This window comes from Corapipo altera, unplaced genomic scaffold, assembly GCF_003945725.1.
Source record: "Corapipo altera isolate COAL_440 unplaced genomic scaffold, ASM394572v1 305, whole genome shotgun sequence".
NCBI classification, from domain to species: domain Eukaryota; kingdom Metazoa; phylum Chordata; class Aves; order Passeriformes; family Pipridae; genus Corapipo; species Corapipo altera.
The window spans coordinates 494,174-517,588 of record NW_020885011.1 but is presented as its reverse complement, the minus strand read 5'-3'; the positions used below and the strand labels follow the sequence as shown (position 1 = coordinate 517,588).

Here is a 23,415-nt window from a genome sequence, read left to right as displayed (position 1 = left end):
TTTTTTTTTTTTTCACGTCTTACATTTCGTTGGAAAGATTATCTCTAGAGTTATATTTTCTATTAGATGTAAATATGTTATTTAAGAAAAAATGCTTATATATATATCTATATATATATATTTCAACTCTGAGTTGTTTTATTTAAATGGAGACAACAGTGACTGCTCAGTTGCTCCTAGAAAGGACAATAAAACTGAGAACTAACGAGTTCACTCATCTGCCGCAGGAGCCGGTGTACATAACGGTGTTCATAGCTAAGTATGTGCTGGGTTTTTTTAACTATTATTTTTCATATGATGCTATGGATGGTGGAGGGGGACGTGTTGCTCCCTCTGAGGGCGAAGTGCCCGGATTTCTTGATTGTGATTTAAGGTGTTGCTTGTACAATCAAGTGTGCTGTGTCCAGAACTGTTGCCCTTGACAGTTGACGTGAGCACTTGAATTCACAGTGTTGTTGGGGATGGGGCGTTTCCAGTCTAACAAAAAAAGTAATGTCGCTACAAAATCGGGGCGGGGAAAAGCAGAAATCCATAAAAAGGCTAAAAGTATTGGAGTATTAACTTGAATTCCCTTTTCTTGCAGAGGAGAGGAGGTCTGTGTGTGTAAGGTTCCTGAGGGGTGATACTGAAATGCACTTTAATAGAGTTGTCGGAGCAGCTGTGGGAGATGGGACTGAGCTGAGAATCTGTTTTCATTTTGTCTGGTCGCTTGATTCTGTTCCCCCACCCACTAAAAACAAAAAAACCCCAACAAAACCCCCCTCTGTTTACATTCCTGAAATGCCAGAGAGGTTGGGGAGGGAGCATCTCACTGCCCATATTTAGTTACTTTATTCTGCTATAGAAAGTGGATTATTATTTTTATTCTCAATCACAGTTTACTTCAGACTGTTGGAAGACTCCCGATAAAGTGTTTTGTAATACCCACATCCCTGACAAATCCCAGAGCCACCTTTATGCAGTCAGAGACAATAAATATTTCGCTTTCCTTATGCTGGTTAAACAATAGCCAAGAGGCAAAATATTCCCGTGTGGAGCAGCCCCGCCGGCTTGGATGGATTTTTTGCTGGATTTGCCCGTGGGATTCCTCCCGGAACTGGGATTCTTCCCCGGCTGGGGCAGGGAGGGTCTCATGGCCCTGGAGAAGGCACAGCAGTTTCCCTGCTGGTGGAGGTTGCTCCCCCAGCTCAGCCACAGCGTGGCACAGAGGGGAGAGTGGGACCCTGCCCGGGTTGTGGTTTGGCTGAGATGGAGCAGGTGGCCCTGTCCCGACACCTGGCTCTGGGCATCAGTCAGATGGGAAGCACAAACCTGGCAGTGCCTGAGGGCTGAACTGGGCCAGGTTCCCCTTGTCCCTGGGCTCCTGAAGGCTCCTGGCTCAGGGGGCTCACAGGGAGTGACCACCAGGGAGCCTGAGAGTGGGGAAGGGGCTGGGCGAGGGGCACCCCTTCGTTGTGGGGCCCATCGGCAGCTCCACCTTGTCCGGTCCCCTTCCCCATCCTTTCGGGACCCGTGAGGTGCCTGGTAGGAGGATGCTGGATTGGCTGTGCAAAGGGAGCCATGGTGTCTGAGAATTCAGTTTGCTTTTCCTTTTTATTTTTTTTTTTTTATTTTTTTGAGGCATATTTTTGTAAAATTGAGATTTTTAACTTGGTTTGTACGAGGAGGCGAGGCGCTGGTCCCGGTGCCAGCGCCGACATGGGACACGGGTGGTGTTGGAGGATGATGAGGGGGTTGAGCTGTCTGTCCTCCCGCTGCCCCCAAAGCCGGAGGATCCTTCCCTTTGCAAAGAGCCTGGAGCCGCTCCTGCCCTGTCGGGGCTTTGCTCCAGCCCCGTGTCCGTGTGTGTCCCGACACACCTGGAGCAAACCGTACCTGTGGGTGTAAATGTGTGTCTGTACATAGCCACGTGTATCCTGCGTGTGTGTGTGTGCGGGTGTGCGCGTGGGAATTATTTAAATCTAAGACTTGTACAAAAACGATTTGGCTAAATCTCAGTCTCAGAAGTGAAGCTTAACTACGTGTCTTCTGCCAGCCGTGAATGTCCATTTGAGACCTGCTTTTTATGTCAGTTTAAATATATACTTTGTAAATAGAAACGTGTCTGGCTTCCCTTTGTGGTCCCCGGGGCGAGGGGGGTCTGTGTGGCCGGGGGTGCCCGGGAACACCGTGTGGTGTGTGCTGGGGCCCCGACGGGACGGGTGGCCCTGTATCCCCCCTCCATACAAGGGATCGTGGTTGTAAGGGCCTGGGGCCGGGACCCGAAGGGACGGGGGGAGGCGGGGGCGCTCCCGGACGCAGGTGACACCGGGCGTCCCCCCGGAGATCCTGCGCTGCCCGGACGGGGTGGTGGCGGGAGCCGTGAGTGACTCCCGTCCGAGGAACAGCGCCGGGGCCGCCGCTCCGGTACCGGGCCGGGTCCCGGCGCTGCCCGGTGCCGCGGCGCTCTGCCCTTCCGACGGGGCGGGCGGGGGTGCGGGTCGGGGTGCGGCGGCCCCTGCCCGGCGAGCTCGGCCTTTGTGTGCAAACCCGCCCCGGCCGCGGAGGCGGGGGGGGGGAGCGCGGGGCGGGGGGTTTGGTGGGTTTTTTAAGCCGTGTCCTCATTAACCTCCTTTTTCTGCTCGGGCGGGTGGGGCGCGGACCCCGCGCCGCGGGAGCTGCCAGCGCCGCGGAGGAGCGGGAGGAAGGGCCGCACAATGGCGCCTTTCTCCCCCGGCCCGGCGGGGGGGCCCGTTCACACGGACCGCGGGGCCCCGCGGGGTGGGCGTGGGGGCGGGGGTTGGGACGGGGCGGGGGGCGTTCGGCTGCCGGGGCTCGGCTCCCGCCCGACGGCAATCCCGACGGCGGAGCCCCGGGGCCGCCGCCCGCGCCCTTCCGCGGCCGCGCAGCGCCCTCCGTGGGCCAGGCCGGCCCGGCGCGTCCCGCGAACCCCGGCGGGTCCCGGTGGAACGGTCGGAAGCACCTGACCGTGAGCTCCCCGCCGGTGCAGACGCAGCTCCAGCCGGGGAGGCTGGGGCCAGGAGGGGCCGCGTCCTGCTCGGACCCCCGGAGGGAAGTAAGGGGCGTTCCCCTGCTCCGGTTCCCCGGCTCCTGTTCCCCCCCCCCCGCCTCGCACATCCCCGTCCCGGGGCCCCGCGGCAGCCCGGGCCGAGCACACGGTGCCCCGGGGACGGGGTGGCCTCAGGCGATGCCCGGGGAGGGGGGCGGGGGCGCTCCCAGAGCAGTGACCACACGAGGCTGAAAAGTTTAAAAAAATATTTATTGATATGCTAAAAAAGAACAGTGGAAAAGTTACACGAAAGTCCCCACCCGACGTAACCATCTCCTAGTGTTTTCCTGCAAATAAATTAAAAGCAGCCTAGAGCTGGGGGGCTACACTAGCGTTAGCGTCCAGGAACACTGGAAAACAGCACAGGGAACGCAAGCGAGGGGCCAGGAGGGGCCGGGAGGCTGGAGGGGAGCAGGACCAGCACCCGGCCCTGCTCCCACAGCCCTCATGCTTTCCCAGGGCAATAACATCTCCGACTTTTGTTCTTGGAAAATAAAAGCAAACAAACAGCTGCAGTTTAAAGCAATTATAAGTGTCATACAGGACCGATTTGGCTCTCTCTTTAATTAAAACGTACAAATCAGAGCAGTGACTGGCACAAGTTACAAGAACAATTGTTTGTTTTCACCCATTCCTCAATTTCTGCCAGTAAACCCCTTCTCCTGGCTCTGGAGCCCTTCACACTCAGGCACACACCAGCGCAGAAACTCAACACAAACCAAACCCCTAAACTATCTCCATCTCTCCATGAACTCCAGGTATTTTTTTGGTACAAAATATATATATAAAAATAGACTCAATTTCTCAGGAAAATGGCTGAATCAGCCACCTCTTCCAGTCCAATGGAAAACAACAAGGATGCTTGACCAGATTACGCCTGGAGAAAATATCCATTCAATATACAAATACTGCAGGACTTTCCACATCGGAAACCCCTTAGAAAATGACAAGTGACAAACCTGTAATTGCCTGTCTGATACCTGGCTGAACACACCAACCCATAGCAGCAAACTCAAAAAAAAGGGGGAAAAAAAAAAGTACACCTTGAATCCTAATGGACCCCGGTGCAAACCAGGGTCTGCACCAGCTTCCAACCCCTGTCCACAAAAGATTCCAATAAATCACTCACATGATGTGCCTTTGGGAGGCAAACTCCAATGGGAACCGTGTGCTCAGACACCCCAGCACTGCTGGGAGAACCTGGAACACCAGCTCAGGAAAGGGTTAGGGAAGAAACATGCAGGGAGTTGAAGGTCAGAAAAAATCCTGGATTATCATTTTCACCATCCTTAGACCTTTGGAATCAAACCAGCTGGTCAGCAAAAGGCACAATAGCAAGTGATCACAGCAGAGTCCCACGCTGCTGGAAGGGGACCTACCTGGGAAGGGTGGGTGATGGAGGGTTGCTGTCAGGATACTCCTGGGCACAAGCTCAGGCCCAGTGACTTTTTGTCCAGTCAGGAGGCAGGAGCAAGCCCCCACATGGAGAAACACAGGGGAGCTTTGATGAGGGCTCTGGAGGGAGCCTCGAGCTCAGAGCTGGCGTGCAGCCAGCACAGCACCCGCTCTCACAGCTCATCTCCTGCCCTCTCATAGCTGCTTGGGGCCTCCTCAGATGTCTTCTCCCCCTTGGGGAAACCAATCTCCACATCCTACTGCTGCAGGCAAGAGCATCCCTGCTGGGCCGGCTTCCCCTCTGCGGGCACCCCTCAACAGGGCTCTGTGTGACAGCCCCGTGTCTCACTGGGGACCAGGACACCTCTCCCCATGGTGTCACAGTGGCCCTGGGACCCTGCAGCCACCCTGCTTTGCATAGGCACAAACCTGTCGTGGGACCGGTGTCGCAGACGAGGCTGAGATAAGGACGGTCCAAAAGGCACATCATTGATCAGATTGGATTTGCAAAGGCCAAGTAGCAAACATTTGGTGTGTGGGGCAGAGTGTCACCCCTGCGCTCCCAGATTCCTTGATTCTACTCCCAAAACACTCCTATCCCCAGCACAAGAGCCCAGTACAGACCATGCCTAGGACACTGGTTTCTGTTGACACAGGACAAAGCTTCCCTGGAGGTCGTTTGGCAAGTAGAAGACTAGAAGGTAAACCAGGACAGACTGTGACATTTTGGCATCGAGGAGCTTGACAGAAACTGTCCTTGGGAACCTCTTCCATGGCCAGTGTTCCCTTCTCTCCCCTCAGCCCCTTCCCTCACAGAACAATGCACAGTGTTGTGCTGGGGGCCGTGTGTCCCCTGCCCCAGGCTGTCCAGGGGACATTCTGGGCTGTGCTGAGGCAGAGCTGGGGCTGCCTGAGAAACCTGTACAGGTCCTGCAGTGAGGCACCATCCCCCTCCACCCACCCCACATCACACCATGCTCAGCTACACAACACAAAACTCGAACCACAACCCTCAGGATAGCTGGGGATTAAATCTGAAAATGGAGGGAGAGCATTTCTGGAGCGTTTCTGCCCAGGCAGAGCCTGCAGCCACCGCTCAGGGAACAGCAATCCAGCCATGCCCTGACCAGCAGGCAGCACGGGCAGGGTTTCCTTCACCTGAGAACGGCCCCGCTGCCAGGCAGTGGCAGCAGCTGTGATGGTGGGGGGGTGCTGTGTTGGGGGTGGGGGTCAGAAGTACCTGTACCCCCAGTTTGGTCCATGTATCACTCCTGTGTGAGGACACTGTGAGTGGCTCTGCCTGTGGCAAAGGGAGATGCCTGTCCTGGTGCCAGGTCAGTCTCCTGGTGAGCCCCTGGTGGGGCATCCCTTTGGGAGGACCTCCAAACCACGCAGGACAGCGAGCAGCCACCAGCTGTTCATCACCTCCAAGAAAAGAACTCAGCACCAACAGAACTAAAATGACCTCAAATGCTACTAAACTCTGCCTGAACTGCTGCTAATTTTGGCTTGTAGAAATCTGCAGTAGGGAAAATACTGCAGTGAAAAAGCCATTATTGGGTGCAATTCCAAGCCAAAAGAACACCCCAGCTGCTGGGACAGTAAAGGGAAGGCAAGCAGCTGCTGAGGGCTCCAGGTCCTCAGAGAACAGCAGCCCAAGGTACCCCCTGGCCCTGACCCTTCTCCCTGTCCTCTCCTTCCCCTTCCCACTGCTCCACCCCACCTGTGCAGGTGTCCTTGTCCAGCTTCTGAGCCTTCCATCTGAACAAAAACATGGATGATCAGTGTGAATCTAACCCAGGGAGCAGCCAAGGCAGCTCCAGCTGGGCTGTGGTGGGGAAGGTTCACTTGTCCCAAATTACAGCATCAACCTCACAAGTGCCCAGCAGCCCCAGCACTGACCTACCTGCTGCTGGAAGGGTTTGGACGTTCTGCAAGGCTTTAAAAATATTCCCCAGCTCGGTGCCTATGAGTGCCTGGAAACTGCTGAGCAGGAGACAGAGACAATGGCGATGCTGGGATGAGGCAGAGGAGTGGCACAGAGGCTCCCCGGGCTGCCCAGAAATTCACTTTCCTCTGGAAGTCAAGTCACTCCAGGGAAACCAGTGGACCTCTCTGGCTCCCAAGGCAGGATCCTCCCTGGACAGAAAGGAGGCACCCTCCAAAAAAGCACCTCTGCTGCCCATCCCGTTAGCGGCATCCAGGACTCAACCTATCCTAGACTGGGTTTATTTCCCTCTCTCATAAAAAAAAAAAAAAAGATTTTTCCTTAATAAAAAATGTAAACAATAGTTCCCTATCAGCTGGAAACCCCAACGAAAACGTCGTGGGTTTCCCATCATTGGAAATGACCTCGCCCAGGGGGGTGGCTGGGCTGAGTGTACCCTGAAAAACCCCCAAATGCAGCCACCCCCCCCCAGCCCCAAGGGCTGGGAGCAGCAGCTGCCTCATTTGGATTGACTTGTGTCTCCCCACAGCTCACAGACAGATCCATGGGGAGCCCAGAGAACAGAAGAGGATCTCCTAGTCCTCTCCCAGGTGGAAGCCTGGCCCATGGCAGCTCCACACCTCCCCGTGGTCAGTGAGCTGCAGACCTTGGCATCTGCTGTTTCAAGCTGTAAAGCAAAGAGACCTGTGTGCAGTGAAGCCTGGCTCAAAACTTGCCAGCCTGACACCCCCAGCAGCACCAGTGTCCTGGCTCCTGGAGAATGGCATTGGCTACCCCCACACAGGGCACGGCTTCAGAAAAGGATGGAGAGGAGCCGGGGGGATCCACGACTCGCTGGCAGTTTGGAGCAGGTTTCACCACGTCTTTCTCAAGCCTCTCCAGCTACGAGTCCCAGCAGGTCTCACGAGGTCTCCACAATCACTTGAAGAAAGAAAACCTGATGGAAGAGCTGGGCAAAGCTGAGGGTGAGGCTGAAGGACCCTCTCCCTTCTCTCACACTCCTGGGCTCAGTACTGCCGTAGGTTGAAAAACCCGACGCTGGTGGGGGACTCCTTGACCGTCACTGTGATCAGGTTAGCGGTGACATCGGTGACAAAGACGTGCTCGATCAGGCTGCGCGTGGGTTTCCAGTCCTGGCTGGTCTGGATGGAGACAGACATGTTCTGACCCACGCCTGGGAAGGAAGCCGAGTCCCGGTCTGAATCCGAGCTGGTGTCCTCGCCCGTGCTCACTTCGGACAGGGCAGAGGGCTTGCGGCTCTCCGCGTGCCCCTCCTGTGCGCCGGCTGAGCCACCTTTGGCCAAGTCCCTGTCCCCTGCCCGGTGTGGCTGCTTCTTGCCCTTGCTGCCATCCCCCCCTGCCAGCGCACCGGCGAGCCCGGTGCCCACCGCCCCGCCCTTGGCACCGCCGGCACCCCCGCTGGCCGTGCCCCCACCAGAGCCCTTGGCCAGGGCTCCGCAGAGGTGCCGGGGGAGGCTGCTCCCGCCGGCCACGCTCGGCCCGTTCTTGACGCTCTGCAGGTTCAGAGCCTGGAGGTTCAGCTCCTGGCTGGAGGCTGCCTGGACGTTGGCCCCAGATGAGCTCGCTGGCGTCTTGCTGCCATTGGGCAGCATTTGGCCTCCCGCAGCAAACCCTGATTTCTGGTCTCCTCCAGCACCACTGCCGGGAGCCTTTGCAGTCTTGGGTCCCTGCACGTTGAGCCCCAGCTCCCCAGAGCCTTTCTGGCTCCTCATTTTCAAGTCCAGCCCTAAGCTGCTCTTACTGGCTGCCTGTGCCTTCAGTGCCAGCCTGCCCAGAGCCGAGCTCTCAGATGCAGTCTGGCTTTGGGACATCCTGTTCATGTAGTGCACGATGGAGCTCTGCCAGCTGATGGCCTGGCTGGGGCTCGTCGAGCCGCTCTTCATCATGTTGGGCAGGTTTTCTGCTGATGACCCTCCTGAGCTGAGCCCAGCCAAGGCACCTGGTGGGTCCTTCAGCACGGCCATGCCCGAGCCCTGTGTGCTGTGCTGAGGCTGCAGCTTCCCCACCAGCTTGGCACTGCCCCCCACCTCCTTCCGGGATGTTTTCAGCACCTTTGTCAGGTTCACAGTCCTTCGAGCTGCTTTCTGCTCCGGGGGAAGAGGTTTCCGCCCACGCTTCTTCCTGGAAGCGTCTTTCATGTCAGGCTTTGCCACCAGGATCTGAGCTTTCTTCTGTGGCACCGGGTGTGTCTCTCTGCTGCGGGGACCTCTCTTTGCTTCCAGGTCACTTTCATCCTCTTCATCAGAGGAGGAAGAAGAGGAGGATGTGGAGGAAGAGGAGCTACTTGACTTAGTTTTTGCAGGCATTTCTGGTTCCTGCAAAGCAGCAGAGACAGGGAGTTAAGGGCAGTGGCCAAAAAGCCGTCATGGGCATTGCAAACCCTTCAGGGCAGCCTGGCCAGGGGCCTCAGGCACCACAGGCTCTTTCTCCACACAGCTGACCTTTAGGGATCTGTTAGCTGATCTGATGAGTTAGGGAGCACAGAATTGGTCAGCAGTAGATACCAAGTTGGACCAGTGCCAGGGAATTCTTCTGTCTCCTTCTGTACCATCACCAGAGCAGTGATGGAGGAATTCTTTTCACAGGCATTCTCACCAACCTGTCTATCACTGCCAGCAACAACCCCCTGACCCAGGGTCTGGAGGCACTGCTGAGCCCTCACTGCAGTCAAGGCCAAGCCCCTCCTGGGCTTTGGGCAGACGCCCCTCCCGTGCCCTCCAAGGCCAGAGCCCCTACAGCACCGTCACAGCCATGGATTCCCACCACTGGCAGGACTCACCACGTGCTTCCTGGGCCTGCCCCGGGGCCGCTTGCCCCTCTTCCGATTCTGCACTTCTTTTTCATGTTCCCTGAAAAAAGCAAGGATTAAGGACAATGTTTGCAGGGAAGAAAAAAATATCTGGGGAAACTGAGGCAGTCAGGGACTGGAGAGCATCCCTGTCTGCATCAGTAGCATTCCCACAGCTTCCAGCATCAGTGATGGACCACACAGCATTACATACCCCAAATCTGTGGATTTTCCAGTTTTTTGTGAGATTTATTGTTTTTCTGGTACAAGGGGATCAGGCAAAGGGAAGGATCATCCCTGGCCCTACTAAACCTCGCCTTGGTTATACCCCTGCAGAGCAGAGCTGAGCAGAGGAAAAGCAAATGCATTCCCTACAAACTCAGTGAGTTCCCTCCTTTGCTGGGCTCCTTCCATCTCTCCTGCACGTCCTGGTCTGGCCGTGGTGGCCCAGGCTGGAGGCCAAAGGTGGCAAAGCCAAGGTGCTCATACAGGGATGTTTCAGGTCACTCTTTCCTTTTAAATAGGACTGTGTTAAACTGTAACAAATCTGGCTGATTAAGTCCTGAGTCCTGTCTGCACTCACCACCAGATCCTAATCTTGAAAAAATGGAATCCAGAAACCAGTTATAATTGAATCCTATAATAAACTTTTATGATTTTTATTATTATGGAGCCAAAATACTTGGCAGCTCTGTGTCCGCTGTAGCCAGCTGGCTACTCTTTCCCCTCCACGTGTGATCCTGGGACATGAAGGCTGTGGAACAATTGCTGTTCCCAGCTTGGCTCTGGAGGAGCCATGGCCCTGACAGAGGACAGACACCATTTTGTTCAGCCATCCAGGTTGTTCACCCTGGAGAAGGCTCTAGGAAGACCTCAGAGTACCTTTGAGTACCTAAAGAGGCTCCAAGAGATCTGGAGAGGGACTTTGGACAAGGGCCTGGAATGACAGGACAAGGGGGAATGGCCTCCCACGGCCAGAGGGCAGGTTAGATGGGATATTGGAAAGAAATCCTTCCCTCTGAGGGTGGGGAGGCCCTGGCATGGGTTGCCCAGAGAACCTGTGACTGCCCCATCCCTGGAAGTGTCCAAGACCAAGTTGGATGGGGCTTGGAGCAACCTGGGCTGGTGGAAGGTGTCTCTGCCTATGGCAGGGAGTGGAATGAGATGAGCTTTAAGGTTTCTCCCAGTCCAAATCATCCTTTGATTCTGTGATTTTCTCTGTTACTCCCTCACCCTCCCAGAGCTTCACCCTCCAGAAGTTTGTTTGAGCCTTCCAAGCCCAGGCATTGTCTCCCCTTGGGGGTCTGTGGCTGCTGGACGGGGAGCCCCAGGTCTGTGCCAAGTGCTGCTGCTGCACCCAGAGCACAACTGGGCCACGAACCCTCGGCGTTTGTCCGGCCTGGGCAGAGCCGTCCAGGTGGACCTGGACTGGGACTCCAGGGACCAACAAAAGGGCCCAGCCACAAAGGGACCAGCCAGCTCCAGGCTGTTGTTTCCACAACTTCCACCGCACGCGCAGCCAATTAGAAGTTAATTAACTTTATAGTTTGCTTAGAAATATTTAGAGTTCGCTCACTTCTTTTGGAAAGCCAGGAGCAGCCGGGGGTCCAGGATGTTCTCTTCGGGCTCCCAGCTGTTGTGTCTGAAACAGAAGACACGGACTGGGCCAGAGCAGGGGGGCGACCCCCCCACACCATCCCCGGTACCGGCCCAGCACCGGGGGGTTCATCCAAGGACAACCGGGCCCGGCCTGGACCGGGGCATCCCCGCACCGGGGACGGGCACAGCCGGGGGGCGGGAGGGGGAGATCGGGGAGGGGGCGGCCACGCCGCCGCGGGGCGAGCCCCGCGCATCCCGGGGGAGCTCCGGTTTCGGCAGGGCGGGCGAGGGGCGCGGGGCCGGGGGGTGCGGGGGCTCTGGAGAAGGCTGGCCCGGCCCGGGGGTGGGAGCGGAGCCCCACGCGGCAGCGGGGAGGGCCGGGCCCGGCCGCGCTTATTTGTAAACAAAAGGAGCGGCGCGACCCGAACAAAAGCGGCCGGGCGGGCGGCACCCGCGCCCCGCCCCGCACCCCGCTCCGCACCGCATGGTTCCGCGATCCGCCCCGCACCGCGCAGCCCCGCGCCCCGCACCGCCCCGCTCACTTGGAGGACCAGCCTCGCCACTTGACCAGGTACTCCAGCTTGCCCTGCGAAGAGAGACGGGGAGAGGCGCGTTACCGGCGGCGGGGGGTGCGGGGGTGCGGAGGGGGACGGCGGGGACGGCGGGTCCCACCTTGCGGAGCCGCTTGCTGAGGATGCACTCGGCGGCGAAGACCTGCTCTCCCACGCTGCTCAGCTCCTCCATGGCCCCGGCCCCGCGCACACCCCCGCGCACACACACGCACACACAAGGGGAGCCCCCGGGCGCGCCCCCGACGGCGGCCGCGCGCGCTCTCACCCCCCCACATCCACGCGCGCCCCCCGGCACAATACAGCGGAGGGGCGGGGGGGGGGTCCCCAAATTCCCGACCGGCCAATGGGGAGCGGGGGGCGGGGCGATCCAGCGTGGGGGGTGGGGGGAGGCATTGTCTGCGGGCGACCCCTCCTCTTCCTCCCGCGCGGGGCGGCCGCTGCCCGGCCGGAGCGGGGACAATGGGGCGGCCCGGCCCGGGGCTTTGTTTCCCCGGGCAGCGCGGGGGGGGGGGTCCCCGGGCCCGGCCCACGGGGGCATCCCTCCGGTCCGACCCCACGAGGGGTCCATCCTGCGCGGACACGGGCTCCGAGTCCCCCGCCCGGGCAGCCGGGGTCCCTCCTGGGGACAAAGCATCCCGGGGCCGGGGCAGCCCCCACCGGTCCCCGCCGGGCCGGAGCAGGCGGCAGCAGCGCCGACACGTTTTCGTTCTACAAGAGTTGATTATAATAGAATAAAGGCTTTCCCTGGGTAGGGGCGGTTGTGTTAATGACCCTCGCGCGGTGCCGGCTCGCAGCCCGGTCCCGCCCGGCCCACGGTCCCTCCCGAGCCGCGCTACCGGGGGTGCGGCAGCACCGACCGCGCCGGCACCGCGCGCACCGGGGCGTGCGGGGCGGCGTGAGGAGCTGCTGCACGGCGGTTGTGCGCTGTGGGCGTGGAAGGATGAAATATGGTGCTTTACAGGCATGGAAGAAGATGAGTCAGCACCTCAGGGAGTTCTCCTCCGCGGGCCCGGAGCCTGCCGTTAACCGTGCGGGAGCCGCAGGGATATGAATTGCCCTCGCCCCTGGGTGCCCGCGGCGTGCAGGGACTGAGCGGGAGCCGGACGGGCCATGGGGTGTCCTGCGCGGGGCCTCGTCCGCACCCCGGGCACTGCCGCCTCCGGTAAGCGATGCCGGGTTTAGCGACGCCGGGCTTAGCGATGCTGGGCTTAGCGATACCGGGTTTAGTGGCATTGGATTTAGCGATGCTGGGTTTAGAAAAGCGTTTAGAGCTGCAGCGGGCGTGCTGGGCTGTCCCCGATGCGGGGGGAATGTCACCACAGTGGACCCCCCGCATGAGGGAAGGGGAAACCAGCCGCTTCATTAGGGAGTGGAGGTGACCCGGGGGCTGCAGGATGCGATGTGCCTGGGGTGCTGGGTCGATGCCGGGGGTTGTCCTGGGTCGAGCACTATCGCCTTTCGTTGTTTTCTTTGACAATTACCGTGGCCGTTCGCTGACCAGGAGAGCTGTAGGAGCATTGTTTTAGCCGAAGGTGACACAGAATTGTAACACAGCAACGCACTTTTTCTTTCTTTTGAGTGCATTTACCTTCCACCAGCTCGGCTCTTTGTGTGCGGCACCCCTTAGATTTTAGGAAAAAGCCCCGTGTGACCTCCCATCCTTGTGTGCCTGAGCTGTGCACGGACATTCTGGCATCACGGCGGCGTGGGCGCTGCTCAAGGGATGAGGAGCATGTGGGGCCCTCCTGGCTGCAGGGATTTGGCTCTGAGAGATGGACACTGTTGGGAATGAGCCCCAGTTCAGGTGACGCTGGGTGGGCTCCCCTCCCAGCTGTCCCTCTGTGCTGGAGTCCCTGTGCTCCCCACGAGGACACAGGGGTAGGGTTGCTGTTCTCTCCCCTCCCAGGGTGAGGAAGGGAAGGCTGGTGTGAGCGGGGGTGCTCCATCCCCTGCTCGCTGAGCTGGTGAGGGGCTGGAAGTCGGAAGTGGGAGCAGTCCTTGGTATTCAGGAGTCTTTGTGGACCACATGATCAGTGTTTGGGGGGCTGTGCTCACAGCTTTGTCCCTGGTCCCTCATGGCCAGCCCTGCACGGTGTCTAATACTGTGTAGCCCCCACACCACACATGTCTAGTTCCCATCTCTGCACTGATGGGGAGCTGAGGGTGAAAAGGGCTGTGCTGTTTCCTGGGCTGGAAATCTCCTTTCTGTCCCCAGAGGTTTACTGGGAACTGGTCCTGGGCAACCCTGGGCTACTGGGGGCTCCTTGCTTTATACCCCTGGCAGAGTGGGTCACTCGGTCAGCCAGAGGGGACCATCCCAGTGATGGAGCTTCCCTGGGCATCACTGGCTGGAGCTACCACAGGAGCTGCACTGCTTGGGGGGCTGACTGGGGCATGAGGAGATGCTCCCCCAGCTGCTGCCAAAGTTGTGGCTCCACCTGCAAGTGCCTTTAGGCTGAGTTCAGTGCTTCTGATCCCTGAGAGAGGCTTCACCTTCCCAGAGAAACCCAGGAACACACACTGAATAGCTTGGCCTTGTGTTCCCGCCAAGCAAAGTGACAGCGGGGCCAAAAAACTCACTAACCACCCAAGAAAACCTTTGGCATCTTAAAAATGAGAGTCAGACCCCTGAACTAACCTGGTGGAACATGATTTTGTAGCTTTTCCCAAGTACGTCAGACATGCCAGGAATGCTGTGCTTCCTGCGTTCTTTAGGTAGCGAGGGCTGGGGTTTGCTGTCAGAGGAAGGGACGGGGAGCCAAGTCCCCTTTGCCTGTTGAAGGGAGAAGGGCTGTGCTGCTCCCTGGACTGGGCCACGGTGGCCATGTTTGTTGTGGGCAAATGGTGGCTGTTTTCCCAAGGCATCAGCCAATTAAAGCACAGAGATCTGCATATCATTTGAGTACCACAGCCGGGTAGGGAGCTGTGCAGCTGCCAGGATGGGGTGGTCCCTGGCCACATGTGGGAATCATGTCTGGACCCCATGGCCACATGTGGGAATCATAGGGGCACGTGCCACCCCCAGACTGGGCATTTTGGGAGGCAGCAGTGTCCCTGCATACTGTGTTCCGTAAATAAATATGTGTCCCTGTATTTTTGTTGTTATCTTCCCATCCTGAAGCAGTTGGGACCCCTGGGCAGTGAGCAGCTTCCCAGTGCAGGAAAAAGAAAGGGAAGCAAATGGTGTGGAAATGCATGGCAAATTGGGATGCAATACACAGCGGGGCTCTCCCTGCCGTGTGACCCCCAGCCCGGAGAGGGGGGCAACGGGGAATGAATTATGTGGGAATGGGAGGGCGGGGGGAGATGTGGGGATCAGGCAGTGGCTGTGTCTGGACAAGGCCAGGCTGGACTTTGAGCTTTGTCATCGGGAAATGTTTGGTGGAAATGTCCCACGGTACCAGTGCACAAGGTGTGAGGAGCAGTGGGAAAGGCTGGCAAAGACTCAAAGGACATGCAAATTTTGACAGTTTTGGATTTTCCTGGGAAGAGGCTGGGCTAGAGATGGCTTCTGGGCTGCGGATCAGAGGGGCAACAGCCAGTTTAGGCTGTCACAGCTCAGTGCATCCGTGGGGTTAAACCTCCTTGCACCCCCGGGGGAAAGGATCCATCTCACCCATCTGGTCTGGGACGTTGGAGCATTCGTCATCCCATTCGTCATCCCGGAGCGTTTTGTCGGGGGCAGGAGGGGACCAGGAGATTGCAGTGTGTGACATGGATCTCCAGGGCATCACTTGGAGCATCCCTGTGCCTTGTGGTGGGTGCTGGGGATCCCCCGGGCTCGGCGGCTGCCGGAGATGGTTCCCAGGCTTTGTCCCGCAGGACCGAGGAGCGAGTCCCTCTCCGGGGGATTGATGGCCCCGGGGCAGCGGGCGGCTCTGGGCGAGCGGCTGGTGACTGCGGGCACCACGGGTTTTGGGAGGTGCTCTGAGCGGGGGCTTCACCGTGAGAAGCTCCCACCGCCAGTGCCGGGATCCCGGGAATGCCGGGATTCCGGGAATGCCGGGCTGTGAGCGCGGCTCGGAAGCCCCCGGCCGCCGGCTGCCGGTACTGCACCGGGACACCGGGACACCGGGACACCGGGACACCGGGACACCGGGACACCGGGACATCGGCACGGCACCGGGAGAGAGGCGGGGGGACGGAGGAGCAGGTCCGGGTCTCAGAGGCACAGAGATCGAACGATGCTCCGTGCTGGAAATGCATCAAGACCAAGTACTGTGTCCAGTGTTTTATGTCCTGCCACTCCACGTGAAAACAGCCACACCGAGGTGTGTCCCATGGCAAACCCTGTGATTTCAGAAGCAATGGAAACCTTCCTGCAGGGGTATGGCAGAGTTCAGTGTTCCTCCAGGACAGTCCCTTCCTCACTGCAGTTAGGAGGACATTCTCTCCTGTGAGGGTGGTGAGGCCCTGGCACAGGTTGCCCAGAGAAGCTGTGGCTGCCCCATCCCTGGAAGTGTCCAAGGCCAGGTTGGATGGGGCTTGGAGCAGCCTGGTGTAGTGGAAAGGGGACTTAAAGTGAGATGAGCTTTAAGGTCCATTCCAACCCAAACCATTCCATGAGTCTGTGATCCTGCTCCACACCCACTGGAGCACCCTGAGGACTACTGGCATGGGGGCATATGGAGCCTGGCACCACTGGATTCTGAGCTCTGCAGACTCTGCTGGGATCTCTGGGATATCAACGTCCCAATGGAGCTGGCTGCCTCCTCCTCTAAAACGGGCATGGATGTGCTGACCTGCACAGAAAGTCCCAAGGTCACCAGCAGGATAACTGGGAAGGTTTCTGTGCACTGCTGTCATTAATATCAATGTCAATGGTGTGCACAGCACTGGCCACGCTCCCCTTTCAGAGCCTCCCGCTGCCGCCCTGACCCCCACCCCAGCACGGCTTCAAGCCAAACATTTTCTTCCTGTTTTTCTGAGGGTGCGGCTCTTGTTTCATCTCGTTGGGTGAAGCTGATACAGTGAGTGAGTCTCTATGGCAACAGATGTTTATCGAGCCCCTGAGATGAGGCACAGGGTTGGGGAAAGGCACCACAGCATCTGGGGTGTGTCTGGGGCTGCTGGAATGCCATGCTGGAAGGGCCAGAACTGGGCCTGTGGGATGGGGGGTGTCCTGCTGTCCCCTAAGCCGCAGCCTGGCTGAGGGATCCTGGGCTGCTTCCTGCAGAGGGAAGTTTGGATTTGTATGAAGGCCTTTTGCCTCAGCCCTGCTGTGGAGAGGTCCTGTGAATCTGGCACAACCAGATGGGCTCTGCACAGCTCTGGGGTTTGGCAATTGCAGGGCTGGGAGTTTGCTGTGAGCTGGGGGGGTCCTGGCCCTGGTACGGCCACATTCCCTGTCTCTCCAAAATACATCACCATCCCCCCCAGAGCTCCCAAGAGGTAACTCAGCTGCAGATGGGGCAGGTCTCAGGAGTGCTGCCCTGGTGCAGTGTGAGCAGGCCCATCCTGGCTGTGGGTTTGGAGCTCAGGGGTGCATAGGTGGCATTTCTCATTTTTGTCCACAGCCATAAGGGACAGAAAGACAAGTAGGACAATGCTGAGGGTGACCAGGGCTCTTGGAGCAGGGGCTGGAAGCGCTGATTGACTTTGGGATGCCTCTGAGGCTCCCAGGCCAGGTGGCTGCCTTGACTAGAGCCAGGCTGGTGCCATGGCCAGCCCAGCACTGTGGCCAGCAGTTCCACAGACACACAGTACCCGGGGACACCCCCCGTCTGCCCGAGTAGGAGTCCTTCCAGGGGTCCTTGGGGTCAGTTACCTGATGGGGGTTAGAAAACTCCTCCCCAGCATCCCAGAACGAGAGCAAGTCCCAGCATCAGCGGCAGGTTCTTGGCAGGAGGTGGAGGAGCACCCGAACCTGCAGGGCCGGGAGGGGGGGTCAGTGGCAGCCCTGCCCCGGGGGCAGCACCCCCGTCCCGGTGCCGGGGACACGGTGACCCCCGCCCGGTTACCGAGCCCGGGGGTCCCAGCGGCGGAGGGGGCGGCCGGAGCGGCGGCGACCGCCAGGTGTCGCTGTTCCCGCGGGAATCCCGGCGGAGCCGCTCCCGGTGCCCGGTGCCCGGTGCCCGGTCCCACTCCCGGTGTGAGTTCCCAGTGCCTGCCGCTGCTCCCAGTGCCCACTCCCGGTGCTCACTGATGCTCCCAGTGCTTGCCACCACCCCCGCTGCCCATTGCCGCTCCCGGTGTCTGTTCCTGTTCCTGGTGCCCACTGACACCCCCGGTGCCTGCTGCTACTCCCGGTGCCCACCTTCGCTCCCAGTGTCCTCCGACCCTCGCAGCATGGGCTTGGTGACCTCCAGGGAGCCGTCGTGGGGCTCAGGGGTGATGCCCAGCAGCTCGCAGAGGAGGGCGTAGACGTTGACGCTTTCGAAGGGCTCCACCACCAGCCCCTTCTTAAAGGCCGGTCCCACGGCATGGAAGATGGTTTTCATGTTCATGTCCTCGTTGTTGAAACCATGTTCCCCTTTATTGAACTGGACCTTGATCCTCTGGAAGGGAGAGTGAGGATGTGAGCACCCCAACCCCTCCACCCCCAGCACGGCCCCGGGGGCAGCAGCACTGCTGGGTGCCCCCGTGTCTCCTGCCTCACAAACGCCGTTCTGCTCCTGCAGGGTTTGATGGTCTGGTTGGTTCCTTTCGGTTTTGGAGGCTGATCTATTAGTGTTATACTCTGCAGCAGCTGGAGGTGCCCTCAGACACCCCTCTCAAGCAATTACATCCTGCAAGTTGCCTCCCTAAACATCAGCACACCCAGATTTTGTTGTACTGAGGAGCTTCCGTTGGACCTTCCCTTCATGCCAGGCTAGGAGAGGATCCTGACACAGAGATTTGCACTCATGCAAGTCCTACCCCAAGGCTTCTGGACATTTTATCTTCTCAACAGCAGAGAAGATCTTTACACAAAGAGCTTGAATTTCAATCTGTTTTTAGGGAGACCAATCAGCACAAAGGCCTAAAGCTGGGTGAGTGCTGGGGTGCTGTGAGAGGAAGAGGAGGAGAGAGGCTCATCCCAAAGGACAGTAGGATATGGCTGTGCATACACCTTACCCCGTGGATCACATATCCTGGATCGCTGTACAACACGAGTGGGGTGATCCGAGGATGGTTGGCATAGTGGAATTTCTTCGGAAACTCTTCTTTCTTGTACACGTGCAGGTTCGGGTGGGCGTTTTTCAGGACTGAGTACACATGCTCTAATCTCCCTTCTTTTGGCACCAGGAGTCCATTTGGTCCATAATCTAAGAGTTCAAAGTCGATGTCTTGGAATGTGAAGTTGTTTATGGTCCGGATGAGAATCTCGTTGGTCTTTATGACGGTGTCCATGCCGTGGTCAGACGTGATGATGAGGTTGAGGTTTGATTCCAGGTCACTTTCCCGGATACGCTGCCTCAAGTAACCGACGGTTCTGTCCACCTGCTTGATCATGTTTTTCCTCTCTGTGGATTCAGGGCCAAACTTGTGTCCTGAGGAGTCTGGCTCTCCGAAGTAGAGTGCGATGAAGTCGAGGTTGTCCACTGTGAACCATTCCATGACCGTGTCAATGTTCTGCCTCCAGTTGGTTTCGTTGCTGTAGCTGAATATGGCAGGCTCCACCAACTTCTTGTTCACTTCTTCCCCTTGGTATTTTGCTCTTCCTCCGGGGAAGTAGACAGAGCCTGTCTTCAAACCCTGTGAGTGGGGACACTCCATAAACTCCCCCGAAATTGCTTGGCAGTGTCCCTCCACCTGTCAGTGCAGCTACGTCCTAATGAGATTTTTTTGCTCATTGCCAATTAAAAGTGATTAACTGAAAGCACTGCCCTGTCACACTGGTTTTCTCACTGTGTCAGTAACACCAGTTAGAACTTTGGAATCAGTGACCCCTTTGCAGCTTGCATGGGCTCTCTGGTTCTTGATCATCAAGACTTTAAGTTGTGCTTTGTTGAAATCAGAGAAGGCATTTTGGCAGGTAAATACGGGCAAAAGGTATATGTCTTGGGCCAGGTCTCAGGTCCTGTCTTAAAGCCAGATTCAAAGCCTGCTGGGCTTGCTGCAGGCCCCAGGGAAGAGGGGACTGGGCCCCAGGGCTGTCCTGGGTGTGCCCTGAGGTGTATGGAACCCCTGGACTCAGGATGTTCCCTGAGGAACTGGGGCTGAGGCTTCTTTAAACAGGAACAGTATAACCTGTTTCATTAATGTCTTAATAAAGCTGAAATGCATCTATTATTTTTTGCTATTTTTAATAGAACTATCATAATTATTCCTGCCAGTGTCTGGAGATTTCTGTTTTTTGCTGGTCTAATTAGCCTGACATTCTCGGGGAGGCTGGGAACTCACAACCACCAGGGATAATGGCTTGCCTGTAGCTTTTCCTGCAGGATGGCAGGTGGGGTGGGTCTGTGCAGGGTCAGTGTGTGTGAGGAGGTGCCTCACTTGCCTGTCTCTGGGCAGTGATCCAGATGGGCAGGCTGCCGTTGTCCCACCAGCTGCTTATGCCTTGTGTGGTGTAGTAGGGCAGCTTCACACCCGTGGTGGTGTTGAACCACATGTTGTGGACCACCCCGTGGTTCTCCAGGTATCGCCCTGTGGGAGAGACGAGGGGCAGGGGGTGAGCCAGGCTGTGCTGGGCAGGTCTCTCCCCTGCGCTGGGTGATGGGCTGCCTTGGGTCAGTGGGGACCTTCGGCCTCCCCCTCCCACCTCTCCCTTTGCCCCTTCCTCCCACTGCCTCATACAAAGTGGGGTCCTGGGGCAGGGGAGGAGGTGCTGTGGGAATGCCACCTCCCATGTGCATGGGTTGGTATCTGGTGGGTCTCACCTGGACCAAGCCAGGCACCGGTGCCACCTGCAGTTTCTCCTGCCCTCTCCGCACGGGCAGGATCTGTTATCCCATGTTTACCTAAACCCACGAGGTCAGTGAGCAGGAGAAGTTCCTGTCAGAAAGGAGAGATTTGCACTTTGACTCTTATATTTTGTGCTATTTTTATTATACTGGTGCCAAGGACTGCGCAGTCCCTTCTGCGTGACGTCCCCGTCCTCCCTCATGTTGATGCTGCCTCCCTGCCTTTGCCTATCAGCAGTTTTCATTAGCATGCTCCACTCTTTTATGCCAAGGTTATTAATTAAAATCTTAAATAAGATTGGCTCCAAAATCGATTCTTCAGGAATTCCCCTGGTGCCCTCCCTCCAGCTTGACAGTCACCTCTCAGCATCCCCTGCATCCTCTTCCCGTAGCCCCTCAGTTCCCCACGTTACAGATTTTGTACTAATCTTCATCTTCTCTGTCTTAACTAATGATTTCCCATGTGGCACTGTATCAAATGCATTACTGAAGTCCAGAGAGATTAAATTTAGAGCATCTCCCTTGTTTAAAAAATAATTTATCTTGCCAAAGGAGGCTATCGGGTTGGTCTGGCACTATTTACCTTTGATAAATACAGGTTCAGTTCATGGAATCCCAGAGTGGTTTGAGTTGGGAGGGACCTTAAAAACCATCCGATTCCACCTCCCTGCCACGGGCAGGGACACCTTCCACTAGACCAGGCTGCTCCAAGTCTCATTCAACCTGGTCTTGAACACTCCCAGGGATGGGACAGCCACAGCTGCCACAGGGCCTCACCACCCTCACAGGGAAGAATTTTTTCCTCCTACCTAATTTAAATCTACCATTTTTTCAGCCCTTGCCTTTTCTCTGCTCTAAAGCTCTGTGTGCTGCTGGGTTTGGAGCTCCTGACAGCATGTCCTTCACTGATGCATAAGCCTTGACTTTGCCCTTCCCCAGCCCTCCTTGCAGCTCCTCTGGCTGGGCTACTCACCGGTCAGCAGCGTGAAGTGGCATGGGCTGGTGAGGGTGATGAAGGGAGGAGTCATGTACTTGGCCTTCACCCCATCTGCAGCCATAGTGTCCAGGTAGGGGGTGTCCACGTCCTGGTCGTAGTTCCACCGAAAACCATCAAAGGACACGAGGAGGAGTTTGCTGCGGTTGGGTGCCTGCTGCAGGGGGATGCATCTTGCCAAGGAGAGGGCAGCAAACAGCAGCCCCAGTGATGGCAGCATCTTCACGCCCTTGAATGGGAATAGCCCAGATGCCTGGAGAGCTCACATTAATATGTGTGGGATGGGACTAAGTTCAGTCCTTATCTAATCTTGCAGTTGCTGATGGGGTGCATGGCTTCAGCCAGCACTTCGTATCAGAGCCTCTCTGGTTGTGTCTCACTGCAGTAGATCAGCTTAAATTTCCTGATGGGTCAAACACCAAATCTGCCTCTTCCATCAGAGGCAGTGGGTGCTGTGTTGGTGTGCATGAATGGGAAGGATTGCTGGTGTGGTGGGAGGCTGGGAACTGGCCTGCACTGGCGCAGGTCCCCACTGCCATCCCTCTCAGCCCACTGTGGTGTCCTTTCCCCACTCCTGGCTCTCGGTGCCCTGCCCTGTGCTCAGCAGTTTGGCCTCACAAGGCGACTCACCCCCCCAAGGCTGCTCATCCACCTCAGGATGGGGGCTCAGAGAATCAGGGAGGAGCTTGGATTTACCCAGGGTTCTCCAGTGTGGCTTTGTGGAGCTGAACACTGGGGAAGGAGGATCTTCCCTGGATCCTGGCCATGCATCAACCCCCAGAGATGCTCCAAAGGGTGACCCCAGCTCTGAAGCCCCTGTGTCCCATCAGTCCAGCTCCCACTGCCCAGGCTCTGTTGCTCGCCATGGTGACCCTCATCCACGTACAAACTGCTGAGCTTCACCCTATCAGCATCCCATGTTATCAATATCTGCTGGTTTATGGCTTCTCTGGGGTTTAATCATTGCTGACAACTCATTTCTCAGCAGAACTGAGTTTAAGGCATTTGTAGAGTTATGTAACAGAGGTTGCCCTAGTTCCCTGGGCTCTGAACTCCCAACCTTTATGTCTTTGCTGATGTCCCTTTGCTCAGGTCCAGATTTATTCCTCGGTGCTTTGCATCCCCTCCTCGCCAAGCAGAGCCATCTCCACCAGTTTCCCCAGCACTGGATGGGGTCATTTCTTGGTGTTTTTCTCCAAGGCTGAGCTGGGCAGAGGAGTCTCAGGCACATGGGTTTGTCCTTCCTGGATGAATGACAGTCTCTTTGTAGCCCTGAGCATCCCGAGTGTTCCCATCTGGACCAATTCCTCGGGGTGCATCAGCATCTCTTTGCCTGTGTGTGTTTCCCCGGTGTGACACAGGATAATCTTTCAAGGGCACTGTGAGTGGTCCAAGCATTCCCACCAGGGACCTTGTGGCAAACACCAGCTGGGAGTGCAGCCTTGGACATTCTGTTTGCAGGCAGTGGAAACGCTGGGATGGATCCTGCCCTGTGCCTCGAGCCCTGAGCCAAACCCTTCTGCTAATGGAGGGCGTCAGTGTTGGACTGATGGCAGCCCAGCACTCTTCTCTGCCAGCCCAGCACCCCTCTGTGCCAGTCCAGCACCTTTCTCTGCCAGCCCAGCACTCCTCTCTCCAGCCTGACGCTGCTGTTTACTCAAGGAACTATTTTTTATCAGTGCTGTGGGTCCGATATTGTCCTTCATCGAGGACAGAGGCTCCTGGCAGAACTGAGGGTTTAAAGGGCTCACATGATAAAGATATTATCATTTACTAAGTTCGTGGAAATTCCTATATATTCAGTGTGTTGTTCCAAGGTGGGTCACCAAGTCCCTGTGCCACTGCTAACAGCACGGGAAGGTCCTGATAACGTATCGTGTTCATCGGCTCTGCTGGGAGGGAAGAGATGAGCTAGAAGGAAGCACTGCACTAATCTCCAAGGAATATTTGATATCAGGAGTGTTTCAAAGCGTATTTTGATATTGGGTATCTGAGGAGCACAAGGCACTGATAAAGAACATCACCTTTGGCCGTGCTGCCTGGGGACACTGCCAATCCCACCCGAAACGGCTGATTTGGCACTAACGATGCCCCAGGAGCTCCTTCCGTGTGCAGATGTGCCCCAGGGGCTGGGGGTGTTCTGGGCCCACCATGTCCCTGCTCAGCATCCTCCAGAGCACGGGCTCCATGCTGACAGCATTGATGCTACATCCTTGGAAAC

The 23,415-nt window shown here is 57.3% G+C and overlaps 3 protein-coding genes across 3 annotated transcripts in view; 1 reads left to right on the top strand and 2 right to left on the bottom strand.

The window, feature by feature from the left end:
- Positions 1–7,399: 7,399 nt before the first annotated feature.
- Positions 7,400–11,544, bottom strand: CBX2 (chromobox 2). Its single transcript, XM_027667514.1, has 7 exons — positions 11,473–11,544; positions 11,343–11,386; positions 10,778–10,843; positions 9,177–9,262; positions 8,855–8,871; positions 8,025–8,728; positions 7,400–7,973 (listed from the first exon to the last, which is right to left on the bottom strand). The coding sequence occupies exons 1-7, from the start codon at positions 11,542–11,544 to the stop codon at positions 7,400–7,402; spliced, it is 1,563 nt and encodes a 520-aa protein (XP_027523315.1).
- A 758-nt stretch (positions 11,545–12,302) lies between these two features.
- RBFOX3 (RNA binding fox-1 homolog 3) overlaps positions 12,303–23,415 on the top strand; it is a 142,971-nt gene continuing 131,858 nt past the window's right edge. The window contains exon 1 of the mRNA XM_027667517.1: positions 12,303–12,534. The gene's annotated coding sequence lies outside the window, so the exon portion shown is untranslated. The remainder of the gene's footprint in view (positions 12,535–23,415) is intronic.
- Positions 17,138–21,414, bottom strand: ENPP7 (ectonucleotide pyrophosphatase/phosphodiesterase 7). The gene is made up of 5 exons (XM_027667533.1): positions 21,174–21,414; positions 19,798–19,943; positions 18,429–19,049; positions 17,629–17,869; positions 17,138–17,238 (listed from the first exon to the last, which is right to left on the bottom strand). Exons 1-5 carry the CDS (start codon positions 21,412–21,414, stop codon positions 17,150–17,152), a joined length of 1,338 nt encoding a protein of 445 aa, XP_027523334.1. The 3' UTR covers positions 17,138–17,149.